A 12,176-nucleotide genomic window follows, 5' to 3' on the forward strand; every position below is an offset into this window, starting at 1 on the left:
ACTCTGTTTGATGTGGGTATTTGTACACCAAAAACCTGTAGTAATATTTTGAAAGAGGAAATAGTTTTTGAGTAGTTCACAAGTTTTGATCCTGACTACATAATATTTCTTCTCCACCCACTAGAAGGCATTTAGAAGGTGTGTGTGTGTGTGTGTGTGTGTGTGTGTGTGTGTGTGTGTGTGTGTGTGTGTGTGTGTGTGTTGTGAGAGGCGGTGAGTGAGTGCAGCAGGTGGGGAGGGGGTCTGGTGGTAGTCTTATCTTTAATGTGTCTACCCTCTCTCTCTCAACTCCTCCTCCTCCTCCTCCTCTACCTCCTCCTCCTCTCCTCCTTTTCCATGCTTCCCCTTTTCATCAACCTCCCCAGTCCTTCCTCTGTCCTCTGCTTTCCTTCTCATTTTATCTCCCTTCCCCCATCCCTTTTTACCCCTTTCCTTCCTTATTTCCATTTCTCCTGCTCCTGACGTTGTCTTTTTTCCATCCGAAGCTCCGAAACTAGGTGCTTTATTCTCTGTCGGAAGCAGGAATTATAAACCATCCGAAGCTCCAAAATTGAGTACTTTATTCTCTAGTACAAGCAGTTTCTCCGCCTGGTAATAGTACATTGTCATATATTGTACTTACGAATTGTTACACTTGCGCGATAGTACAGTATGTAAAGAGGCGTAATAAAAATCTTTGTAATCGTGCATGGTAAAAAAAAATATCTCGCTATATTTGAAATCTTGCTCGGTTAAAAAAAAAAAAAAAATATCGCGCCATGTTTGAAATCGTCCGCAGTTCAAAAAATATCGCGCTATATTTGAAATCGTCAGCAGTTCAAAAAATATCGCGCTGTTTGAAATCGTGCGCGGTTCAAAAAATATCGCGCTATATTTGAAATCGTGCTCGGTTAAAAAATATCGCTCTACAGTATATTTGAAATCGTGCGCGGTTAAAAAAAAGAAATATATATCGCGCAATATTTGAATTTTTGCTCGTAAAAAAAAAAAAAGAAAATCGTGCCATGTTTGAAATCGTGCGCAGTTAAAAAATATCGCGATTTACGATGATTTATTATAGCGCACCTAGTTGTATCGTAGAAGGAAAAACTGACTACCCCGTTTCACCCCCTTTGCGGTCAAGGCTACCGTAATCAGTTATATTTAAGGGTATATCACAAACATACTCCCGCCGTTAGCATTACGCGACCGAAAGACTTAAGCCCCGTAACACCTCATCCTTACCTATTTATTTTTTGGTATGGTTGGCTAATATCGTTTTGTTCGTTATTTTATTCGAGTATGGCGATGTTTGAATGATTTAAGTAACACAGAAGCCGGCAAGGTGTTATAAGCAAAAATAAATCGCTGAAGAGGAGTGTTAGGGAGAAAACGAAGCTTGGAATAATTCTGTAATGTTAATCAGAAACTATTATTCCACTACCTGTGCTTACTAACACCTCTTCTTTACCGATTTATTTCCGATTCTGCTCCGTTACTATATTCTTGTGTGTGATTCATGCAGTCGTTATGAAACAGGTATAAGAAGCAAAAGAGAGGATGTGAATGGGAATTGTGGAAAATAAATCGGTGTGGAAGAAGTGCTAGGGAGCCCGAGAAGAATACAGGCTTAGGCCATGTCCGTCACCCTCCTCCCAACGATAATCATCAGTGGGCAGAGAAACATGCCAAGCCTCTCAGTTTAGAAATGTTAGATAAGAGAGAGAGAGAGAGAGAGATGTTAGGCGAAATTTGTCCTCGCTTGTTCACATGTATCTTTGTAATATTCGTTTGTCTCTTTGTAATATTCCCTTGTATCTTTGTAATATTCGTTGGTATCTTTGCACTAACACCTTTTTTGTGAGCATGGCCCAGTAGGGTCTTCGAAAATAAAGTGATTACTTTCTCTCGGTTTAATGATATGTAGAGAAAGGGCCCTGGTTAAATAAAATCGTGTCAGCACAAAATAAAAGGATTAAAATAGAATATAAAGTGATCAAGGAAAGAATAAAGCATAAATAAAAAAAAACCGGAATAATTAGATAGTGAACTAAAGATAAAAGAACAGGAGAGGATGAAAATAAAGATGAATAAATAACTAGTAAAATAAGAAAATAAAAAGGTGATAACATGAAAATAGTGTAGGTGGAGTAACAGCTCGAGTTGGTTTGGTTTGTTTACGTTGTGCGTGTCGGCCATCTTGGATATCCTGCCTGGCTGGGAGGGAAATGTCTGCTCTCGGGGACGGGGGGTTGGGGGGACTGGCGGGGGCGGTGTCAGTAGTATTGATCCGAAGGGAGCGTCAACCCCCACCTCCATCCCTTCCCCCCCATCGCCCCTCCTCCTCTATTCCTTCTCCCCTTGCCCCCTCCCGCCCGTCCCACTCACTCTCTTTTCCTGCCCTTTTTTTTTCTTTTTCTGTCTATTTCTTATCTTTATCTATGTCCATACGTGCTTTGATTTATCTTTCTCTGTCAACCCGCCCCCCCATCCCCCGTCAATCTCGTTTCCCCTTCCTCTGTCCTTCTCCCTCCCCCTTCCTCTCCCCTCTTCTCTCCCTCCCCCCCTTTCCCTCTCCCCCTCTCCACCTGCGCCTTTGCGTGTTGCCGTTGTGTCGTGTTTTTGTTGTTTTTGTTTGATTTCTCAGTAGCGTTAAGTAAATGGTACAGCTTTTAAGATGATTTATTATTATTAATATTATTATTATTATTATTATTAGATGATATAGGAGTAAGGGGTAAGATGATAGTGATTAACATTATTATTATGATGATTTTTTTTATTACTATTATTATTATTATTAGTTATTACTGCCATCATTACTGCAATTATCTCCCAGTTTACAACAATCGTTTTTCTCTCGTATAGAAAATTTCAAAGTAATCCATGTATATTGTAAGCATTGAGATTTATATTAAGGTTTTCATCTCTGTCTATTGCCAGACGCCTTAATCTCGTAAGGGGTGGCCATAAACAAATCTCCATGTCGCCCCGTCCCCCGCCATTTCACTGCTCTGCTCCCAGCTCACACACACCCTCATATATCTCTCCACTCCATCCCTCCATCTCATCCTCGGCTTCCCCCTCCCTCTCCCCCCTCCACCTCACTCACATACACTCTGCTTCTTAGTCTGTCACTCTCCATCCCCCCAATTTACACGCCCCTCTCTCATATACCTCCACTCCATCCCTCCATCTCTTCCTTGGCCTCCCCCTCCCCCTCTCCCCCTCTCTCACATACACTCCTCGTTAGTCTCTCCATCCCCCAACTTACACCCCCCTCTCTCATATACCTCCACTCCATCCCTCCATCTCATCCTCGGCCTCCACCTCACTCACCTCTCCTCGTCAATCCGAAAGTAGCACCGTGGCTCCTATGGCCCACTACTAGCTGAATAAAATCGCCTGAGAGTCTGAATGGGATGCTAAAAATCGTCCCAGTATAGGAAGGTCAATGGTTCTTTATTTTCTGGTCCTTTATTGCTAGTAAAATTCTGGCTTTATTACCCACTTGGTTGAATAGAACATCTGGAGAGAGTCCTTGTAAAATGTGTGTGTGTGTGTGTGTGTGTGTGTGTGTGTGTGTGTGTGTGTGATGTAATTCTATCGTTATGTAGCCAGTATCTAAGACGTATCCTCATTAAATGTGTGTGTGTGTGTTTGTGTGTGATGTAATTCTATCGTTATGTAGCCAGTATCTAAGACGTATCCTCATTAAATGTGTGTGTGTGTGTGTGTGTGTGTGTGTGTGTGTGTGTGTGTGTGTGTGTATGCCTATTTGTGATGTAATTCCGTCTGTAGTCAATTTTCAAGACCTATTGTATTCCTAAATCTTTTCTAATTTTGTCTATAGTCAATTTTTAAGTTTATTGCATTCCTAAATCTTTCTTTTCTTTCAGGTGGTGAAGTATTGTGAACATGTACACGGCAAATGGCACTTTAGCGAGGTGCGTGCCATCTTCAGCCGCCGCTACCTCCTTCAGAACACCGCCCTGGAGATCTTCCTCGCCTCTAGAAGTAAGTGGACGGGGAGGTGGCTAAAAGCATCTGTTGTTAGGTAGAAGTGAGGGAAAAAATCATAAGTAAAATCGAAGCTACGAATTCGTAAATAAATTCGTAGCTGGAAGGAAGGGGAGAATTCGTTAATAAAATTCGTAAATGAAAGTGAGGGAGAATTCGTAAATAAAAATCGTAGCTAGAAGTGAGGGAGAATTCGTAAATAAATTCGTAGTTGGAAGTGAGGACAGAATTCAACAAATTTCGTAGGTAGAAATGAGTGTGTAAATAAAATTCGTCGCCAAAAGTGAGGAGAGAATGCGCATATAAAATCGTCTGTTATTAGAAGTAAATGATGGTCTTTTAAACCTAAGCGTCTTTTTGTAAGGAGTGAAGGGGGAGAAGGGATTTTGAATATGCGATTAAGTTTTAATAAAAATAGATGGGGGTCTTGTATATAAAGGCGTCTAGTAGAAGTGCTTAAAATGAACAAAAGCACGTACTTTATTGGTAGAAGTAATTATGTTTTTTTGAATATAAGCATTCTTCTTCCTGATTGTCTTTTATTTTCTGATTATTTCTGGGGTGGTAAATAAACTCATCGTGCAAAATTTGCTTCCCCGTTGTTTTTAGCTGTTTCACTGTGTCAGGTTTTTTTATTCGTCAGCTTAATGGCGGAAGGGACTGCCCTAACCTAAGTGTTTAACTAAAGCTAACCTAATCTAGCGTAACTGGACCTAATAATTTAATCCAACCTAACCTAACATACCATCCAGATGGGAAGTTTGGAAACGCAATCCACCTTTGAGTTCGTTGAGTAAGGTGAAACAAACACCCGTAGGTACAGCATAAGGAAAGTGATGATAAAAACAATAGGAAATTTATCAGTCAGAAAATTACCTAAAACAAACTTGGAAGAATATGAATTGAATTGGTAAGGTCCTTCTACTGCCTCAGGTAAATCGTACATTTACCAAGATTATTGTTTTAAATGAGTAGGAAGAACTTGCTAATAAAATTGTGTTATTACCCAGGAGTTAAGGGGTGGCGTCTGATGAGTAAAAGCTTCTGTTGTTAGCCCCAAGTTAATTAGGGAGCTCAAGTAGACCTCTCTGTTGTTAGCCTCATTATATACGTTTTCGGGCTGAAGGGGATGATACGAGGTCAAGGTGGATGGGAGGGAGGTCACCAAAATGAAAATTCTTATGACCTGACGCGTCGTTGTTCATAGCTGTCTTTTTTAAATAAATAACACTCCCCTGCCACTCCGCTGGGTTATTTCAACGTTATCAGTGTCTACCCAGCACCATTTATTTCCCTGCTTCCACTGTCACATCCACTCCCACACCAGCAGACTGAGCCGTCCCCACAACATACCGCAGAGTGAGTTTGTAGTGGAGTGCTATGTATGGACCACCCTGCAGAAAGGAGGTCCCAGCCGAACCATGATTTTAATATAATGGCCAAAATAATGATCAATAGTTGGTTTTCACAGTTTCTCTTTTCTTTCTTTAGGCTGGATAAACTTTTTCTGGGGATAGTTTTAGGAGTCAGTGGGTTAAAATAGGATGTCTTTGATGAGAGAGAGAGAGAGTGGTGGTGGTGGAAAGATTGTTTAAATAATTTATCAGGAGGTAAAAAGGAAAATGATTCTACTTAAGGGGGGACTGCGCTAGTGGGAAAAGGAAGCGGTAGGATAATGGGGAGATAGGTAAGGAGGGAGGGAGAAAGGGAGAGGGGAGGAAGATGAAGGGAAATTGAGGAGAGGAATTATATGAGGAGAGGCTGCGATATATTAAGGAAGGGAGAAGAAGGGGAGAACGGGAAGAAGGGGAAATAATGAGGGAGCGGTTTCAGAAGATCCGGTTGTCTTGTTTTGGGATGCAGTGAAAGAAGCTGTTAGGCCGTTCATTTTCTGTTAATATGATAATTCCAGTCAACTAGCATTGCCTTCCTTTTTTTTTTTTTTTTTGGCCTATTCCCGCTGGCTAATATTTTCCTTCCTCCTCCTCCTCCTCTCCACCACCACCACCACCACCACCACCACCACCAGCCTTTCCTTTATCTTGAACCACGTTTCTTTCTTCCATCAACCAACACTTTCCTCTTCTGTTTAACCAGCCTCTTCTTCCTTTTTTAACATCGTGTTCTTCTCCTTCATCAGAGCTACCTTCTGCCTTCCACGTATCCCCTTCCTTCCCTTCTAGCCATCTACCTTAGGGCCCTCCATTTACCTGACTTTGCTTAATTCACTTTTTTTTTTTCCTCACATTTAAGAGCCTCTCTGAGATTCATGGCCTTTTCTTCGCCTTCATTTAATAGTTATATACCTCTTCCTGACTTCCCTTCTTCCCCACTGTTCACTTTCCTTGCCTCCAGTTACCATCTTCCTTTAATTCAACAACATTTTCTTCCCCTCTGTCCATCGTTCTTCCTCCTTCCATATAGCAAGCCCTATCTAACAGCCATTGCTTCCCTTCGATTTTTTTTTTTTTTTTTTTTTTTCAGTTTCTGTCTTAGCCTAACTACCATTTCTTCTTATTAGTTTAATTTTCTCCTCCATCTCTCGTCATACTTCCCTTCCCAACTCTTCACCTTCCTTACCTCGATTTACCACCTACTCTTGCTTCAGCTTCCTTTTCTTTCCCTTAGTTTAACCTGATTTACTTTCGCGACTTTCTTTCACTCCTTGTAATGCCTCTCCTTTCTTACTTTCTGTTAATTATTCTCCTTCCCTTCATCCACCAGTACTCCTCCTTCCCTTCATTTAACATCCGTTTCTTATACTCTTAATGTATCTAACCCGATCTCCCACAGCGTCAGTGTTCTTCACGTTTCCGGACCAAGCGACGGTAAAGCGTGTAGCCAAGGCCCTTCCTCGTGTGGGTGTGGGCATCAAGTACGGCATCCCACAGACGCGCCGTGCCTCTATGATGTCACCCCGACAGCTCTTCAGAGCATCCAACATGACGCAGAAGTGGCAGAGGCGTGAGATATCAAACTTCGAGTACCTCATGTTTCTCAATACTATTGCTGGTGAGTGACAGAAGGGTCTGTATGATTTCAGTGTTGAATTATATGTCATCACTTGCATATATTAACCCCATCACTGTGATGACAAGATTTACATTTTATTTTTGCTACTACCAGGTGATTTTATTCAGGCTAGGGGAGGTTTTTGAACTACAGGAGTTAGATATAGCCTTCATTAAAACCTTCACTAGTTGGTAGCCCCTGAAAGTTGAGTAAAATGCCCCCACCTCCCCCCCAGTGATACTTTGATTAGTATGATATGTAAATCATGAACCATTATAATCTTGTAGCGTGGGATAGCCATGTTATGTGGTAAAGTTGGGCAAGCACAAGTTACTCAGGAATAATTGCAGCCTTAGTACTTAGTCTCCTGTGACTCACTGCTGAAGAGAGTCATTTAGTATTAGCAGGAATACATACTAGAATAGTCCATCCATAAATAAGTAGTCTTTTCCTTCCCGTTTTCTGTCTTACCTCACTGTTGCCTTCTTGCAGGTCGGACGTATAATGACCTGAACCAGTATCCAGTGTTCCCGTGGGTGCTCACCAATTTTGACTCTCCTGAACTTGACCTCTCACAGCCGTCCAACTACAGGGATCTCTCCAAGGTTGGGCCATAAAGTTTTAAGATAGATTCAGTTTATGTTCTGGAGTAGCATGAAGTTTGCAGTTACTTCATACATGTCAGGCTAATTCAGGTGGACCTTGTTACAAGTCAGAGATCTGATCCTAAATGTCGCAGCAGTTTCCAGTAATTTGGTGCTGTAAGTTGGAGAAACTGGAAGAGCAGTTTTGTAGGTATCAACAAAATTAAGTATCAGTACTGTACAAGTATTTATGTAATTTACAACTATGGGTGGTAACCATATAACCCAATAATGGTGATGTGAAACCTGCTACGGTGCCTCTGTTAACTGAGTGGAGAGACGCAAATGTGGCATCCATCCAGGAACCAAACCTCCACACTCCTCCCCACACCTCTCTCTGGTGAAGTGCTATCCACCGCAAGGGAACATCAGTTCGTTGCACAGGATGCCCCTGTAGGGGCAACTGCTTGCTTGTGGTTGTTGGGCTTGTTCAGCCAGACAGACTGGGGTTAAACAACAACCTCAGTGGTTTCCAAAAGGGGGAGAATTCCCCCAGGGGGAAGTTGGACATTCTTAGGAGGAAAGAACAGATAAGGCCAAAATGGCCAAAGTAACCTTTTTTTTGTTGTTGAAAGTCAAATGGTTTTTGGCTCTTTGTACTTTTTAAGCATAAGGTTAGAATATTTATCCTCAAAAATCATTGTACTTCATACTGTAAAAGTTGCCAAAACTTGGTAAAAATCTTCATACTGTAATACGGCTAGATGTTTCTCTGTGATACATTAAAAAGCACTACTAAACTGGAGGTGAATAGCTCTAAAATCTACTTATTTAAAATAACTTGCAAAGGGAGAGAGAGGGGAATTCTCCCCGTGGAGACGTAGGGAGGATGGGAGATTATAAAGCATTTTTTATATATTTGGGGAATGATAAGTAAAAGTTCGGAAGCCTCTGATCTACATTATAGGACTCTGTGCCTAGTTGATAGTGACATTTTTCTTATTTTTGTAGTTGAAGTATTAAACCATCGTAAGCTTACCACTAAGTCATAGTCACATAATCACTAAGTTACTACACAATACAGATCATATCTATATATTTACATAGTTATTAGTATGATATTTAGCAGTTTCTACAATTACCTCTCCCACACAGCCAATCGGAGCACTGAATCCTTCCCGCCGTGCGTTCTTTGAAGAGCGCTACACATCATGGGAACATGACCAGATCCCTCCCTTCCACTACGGCACCCATTACTCCACCTCTGCCTTTACCCTCAACTGGCTCATCAGACTGGTAGGTTATGCCGTAAAATATTGTTGATGAATCCACAGTAAACTGCTGCTGGTATAATTCATTTTACAGTAATCCATGTTAATGGGGTAGAATTAGAAGACATTTCTTTGATTAATTTTAAGAATTGCCCTGTTAAGCTTTGTTAAGATCCACTTTAGTTTGATCTGGGAAATAGAGGGTTGCCTTCGCATAATGGAAAGTCTTAAATCTGTACAGTACTGAGCTAAGTATCATGTATGAAAATGTTATACTGTACTTAGTTTTTAGATTAATTTAAATCCAGATGAGCTTGGGGCCACAATAAAAACAATAAACTTTATATGGTATTTATTTTCTCCTTGTCTTACAGGAGCCATTCACAACTATGTTCTTGTCACTACAAGGTGGCAAATTCGACCATCCCAACCGTATGTTCTCCTCTGTAGCGACCGCTTGGAGGAACTGCCAACGTGACACTTCTGATGTTAAGGTCAGGTTTAAGGACAGCTAAAGTTCATTCACCTTAACGTTGTGGAAATCTTTGCCCTTTTACAAAGTATTTCATGTATATCAACATCACATAAGATAACAGTATGGCTCTACATCCTTTCCTTAGAGTATCTGTGTGACTATAGCTCATCCACCTTAACTTGGCAGAGTTTTCTCCTCTTTCATCATATAGCCTGTTTTTTTGTGGCAGAGACAATACAGTGGGTCTGCACACTTTCAGTAGCATTTCATGACTAGCATTATTCTACTGTTTCTGTTGTAGTTCATCATTCAAGAAGGAGAGATGGTGATTTGATGCCAAGTTAAAGTGGAAAGATTACACTTGTAAATGGGAAGACTTTAGAGCAGTGGTTTCCAACCTTTTTTCGTACTTGAAACATGCACGACCACCATTCCATGAGTCATTTCAGTTTTACAGATTTTTCTGAGAAGGAAAGGGGAAGAAAGAGAAAACAATCTGTTCATCAATTTTTGCAAATTTACAATGCTGGGAACACTACTAACAAAAAGTAGTGGCGCTCCCATTCCCGTTACTAGCTTGAAAAAGTAATGGCGTTACTGGTTTGGCTACTTGATAAGAAATGTAGCGGCACTCCCGCTACGTTGGATAAGAAAAAGGTACACGAAGGGAAGATTAACAAAAATCTGTGATATAGCAATACACTATATACTGTTTTGATAATGTTAGTCAGTCTGAGTGGTTATGTTGTGTACCAGTAATGTCAGTATATACTTACAGTATATTGAAAATAAAAAAAAAGTCATATACACGTCAGTGTCACTTTAATGAAGCTTAGAGCCGAAGGTACAGGAAAAGCTATTTACTGTATAATGTAACAAATGTTCTTTTACACTGTTACCTAGTATACCCACTGAAAGTAACATACGTAAATAAAAGGCAATAAAATGTGGCCTACCATTGATATACAGTATATTATATAGATTTATTATATTTTCAATGATACCTATTTTAGATATGTACAAAAACGAAAGTAAAAATGAACTGGGGCTTTCTTTTAAAGGCTATTTATACAATAGAAATGTTTTTTCCATTACTTTAAACTGAAAGTAACATATTGTTACAAAATAATAATATTGTGAGTAAGAATTAGTCTGAAAAAGAGAGAGTGGGAGTTAGAGATGGGGATAGTTAGAGGTTGTGTGTGTAATTCACCGGGTCGGTCAGGATCACTTGATGGTCGTGATCGTCAGCTTTTACCCTCCTGGAAGGGAGCTGGGAGCTCATATAGTCCGATCTAAGGGCAAGGCTGTGACCTCCACACACGCACACACCCGTCCCCTTGCTCAAGGGGGACAGTAACCACCCACTTCGTCAGTGAAACTTTTTCGCAACCTGAGCGAGGCGCGAACTCCCATCCACCAGTTGGCAAGCGAGAGCATTACCACTGCACCAGCAAGCGGTGTGTGTGTGTGTGTGTGTGTGTGTGTGTGTGTGTGTGTGTGTGTGTGTGTGTGTGTGTGTTTTAGCATTGCCTACATCTACTGACATCCTTTTTATTTTTACCTAATTTAAATGATCGATAATTAATTAGCAAATTCCTGTCTAATTATTGCACATTACTAATAAATAATAATTAATAAATTACTGACGTAATGTAAAACAAACATCATTAATTGACAGAATTGACGAAAGTATTTTTCGTCATTAATAAATACAACTAAACTGTCAGCATATCTGTATGCACTCACCGACTCCGGACCTGTATTCGTCGCGTGACTAATGAGGAACACGGTAACACCTGAGTACGGCCAAAAAGTAGCGGCGCTCTTAGTTCCGCTTCTGGCTAAAACAAGTAATGGCATTACCACCATCGCCATTAAAATAGTAGCAGCGCTGCATTGCGCCGCTACTAATAATGGCGCTATTCCCAGCTTTGCAAATTTAATATACAGTAAGGCTTCACTATAACGGACTAATTGGGCCCCAAACCGTTCCGAAAAATGCGAAATTCCAGTAAATGCGACATCCGGACTCCCCCCTGCTAATCCGGCCTTTTTCCGATATATCAGACATTAATCTGGATCGCATGAATGGTTTTTAAACTGTTTTGACTACTAGTAAGGTAATGTACTCTGTTAAAATTTCACTACATTAATCAGATGGTATTATATATATAATAATACTGTACTGTACATTGATAAACATGTCATGTACTTAACTTATTGTGGTGAACATAGCTGAAGTGCTCAGGCAGTCCAAACTGCTTCTGGCTTTATCGGACTTTTTCCTATATATAGGAATTTAGTCCAGTAGCTCTTCGAGTCCAGTAAAAGCGAATTCTGGTCTATTGAAATCCGTTATATCAAGGTTTTACTGTAATAAACAATGCTGTATCGTGATTAATATGACAAAATTATGTACTGTATAGTATGCTGTCATATAACAAATACAATAGTAATCACAAAATCATGTGATGTGAATAATTCTGCAAGAGGTACTAATAATGCATAACAGAGACAATTCCACAATTTGTCTGTGGCTGTCTGAAGCTTCAGTACACATTGACACAGAGGGCAGGAGATTTCCAGAACCTACTCACACAGAAAAGTACCAACCAAAAAAGCAGATGTGATCAGTGATAGCCTAACCATAATATTGTACATTGAAAAGAGCAAGCAAAAGCTGTTGCTTACCCTGTTGGCACTTCATGTTGTGTGTTCTAGGTTACTGGTGTATCAGTGAAATGAAATTTTCCTGCTGATATACCAAGTTCTTCTCCCAAGTCTGCCAAGTTCTCCCAAAGCTTCTCGGCCCCCCAGCCAACCCTCCACATC

The 12,176-nt window shown here is 40.5% G+C and overlaps 1 protein-coding gene across 1 annotated transcript in view; it reads left to right on the plus strand.

Annotated features, from left to right (window-relative positions):
• Positions 1-12,176, plus strand: part of rg (A kinase anchor protein rugose) — a 488,645-nt gene that overhangs the window by 435,629 nt on the left and 40,840 nt on the right. Inside the window, exons 33-37 of the mRNA XM_080278156.1 lie at positions 3,879-3,996; positions 6,793-7,011; positions 7,504-7,616; positions 8,751-8,891; positions 9,241-9,360. Coding sequence (XP_080134282.1) covers positions 3,879-3,996; positions 6,793-7,011; positions 7,504-7,616; positions 8,751-8,891; positions 9,241-9,360 — 711 coding nt within the window. The remainder of the gene's footprint in view (positions 1-3,878; positions 3,997-6,792; positions 7,012-7,503; positions 7,617-8,750; positions 8,892-9,240; positions 9,361-12,176) is intronic.

This window comes from Coenobita brevimanus, chromosome 72, assembly GCF_032717465.1.
Source record: "Coenobita brevimanus isolate Jiangsu-jjx chromosome 72, ASM3271746v2, whole genome shotgun sequence".
Lineage (NCBI taxonomy): Eukaryota > Metazoa > Arthropoda > Malacostraca > Decapoda > Coenobitidae > Coenobita > Coenobita brevimanus.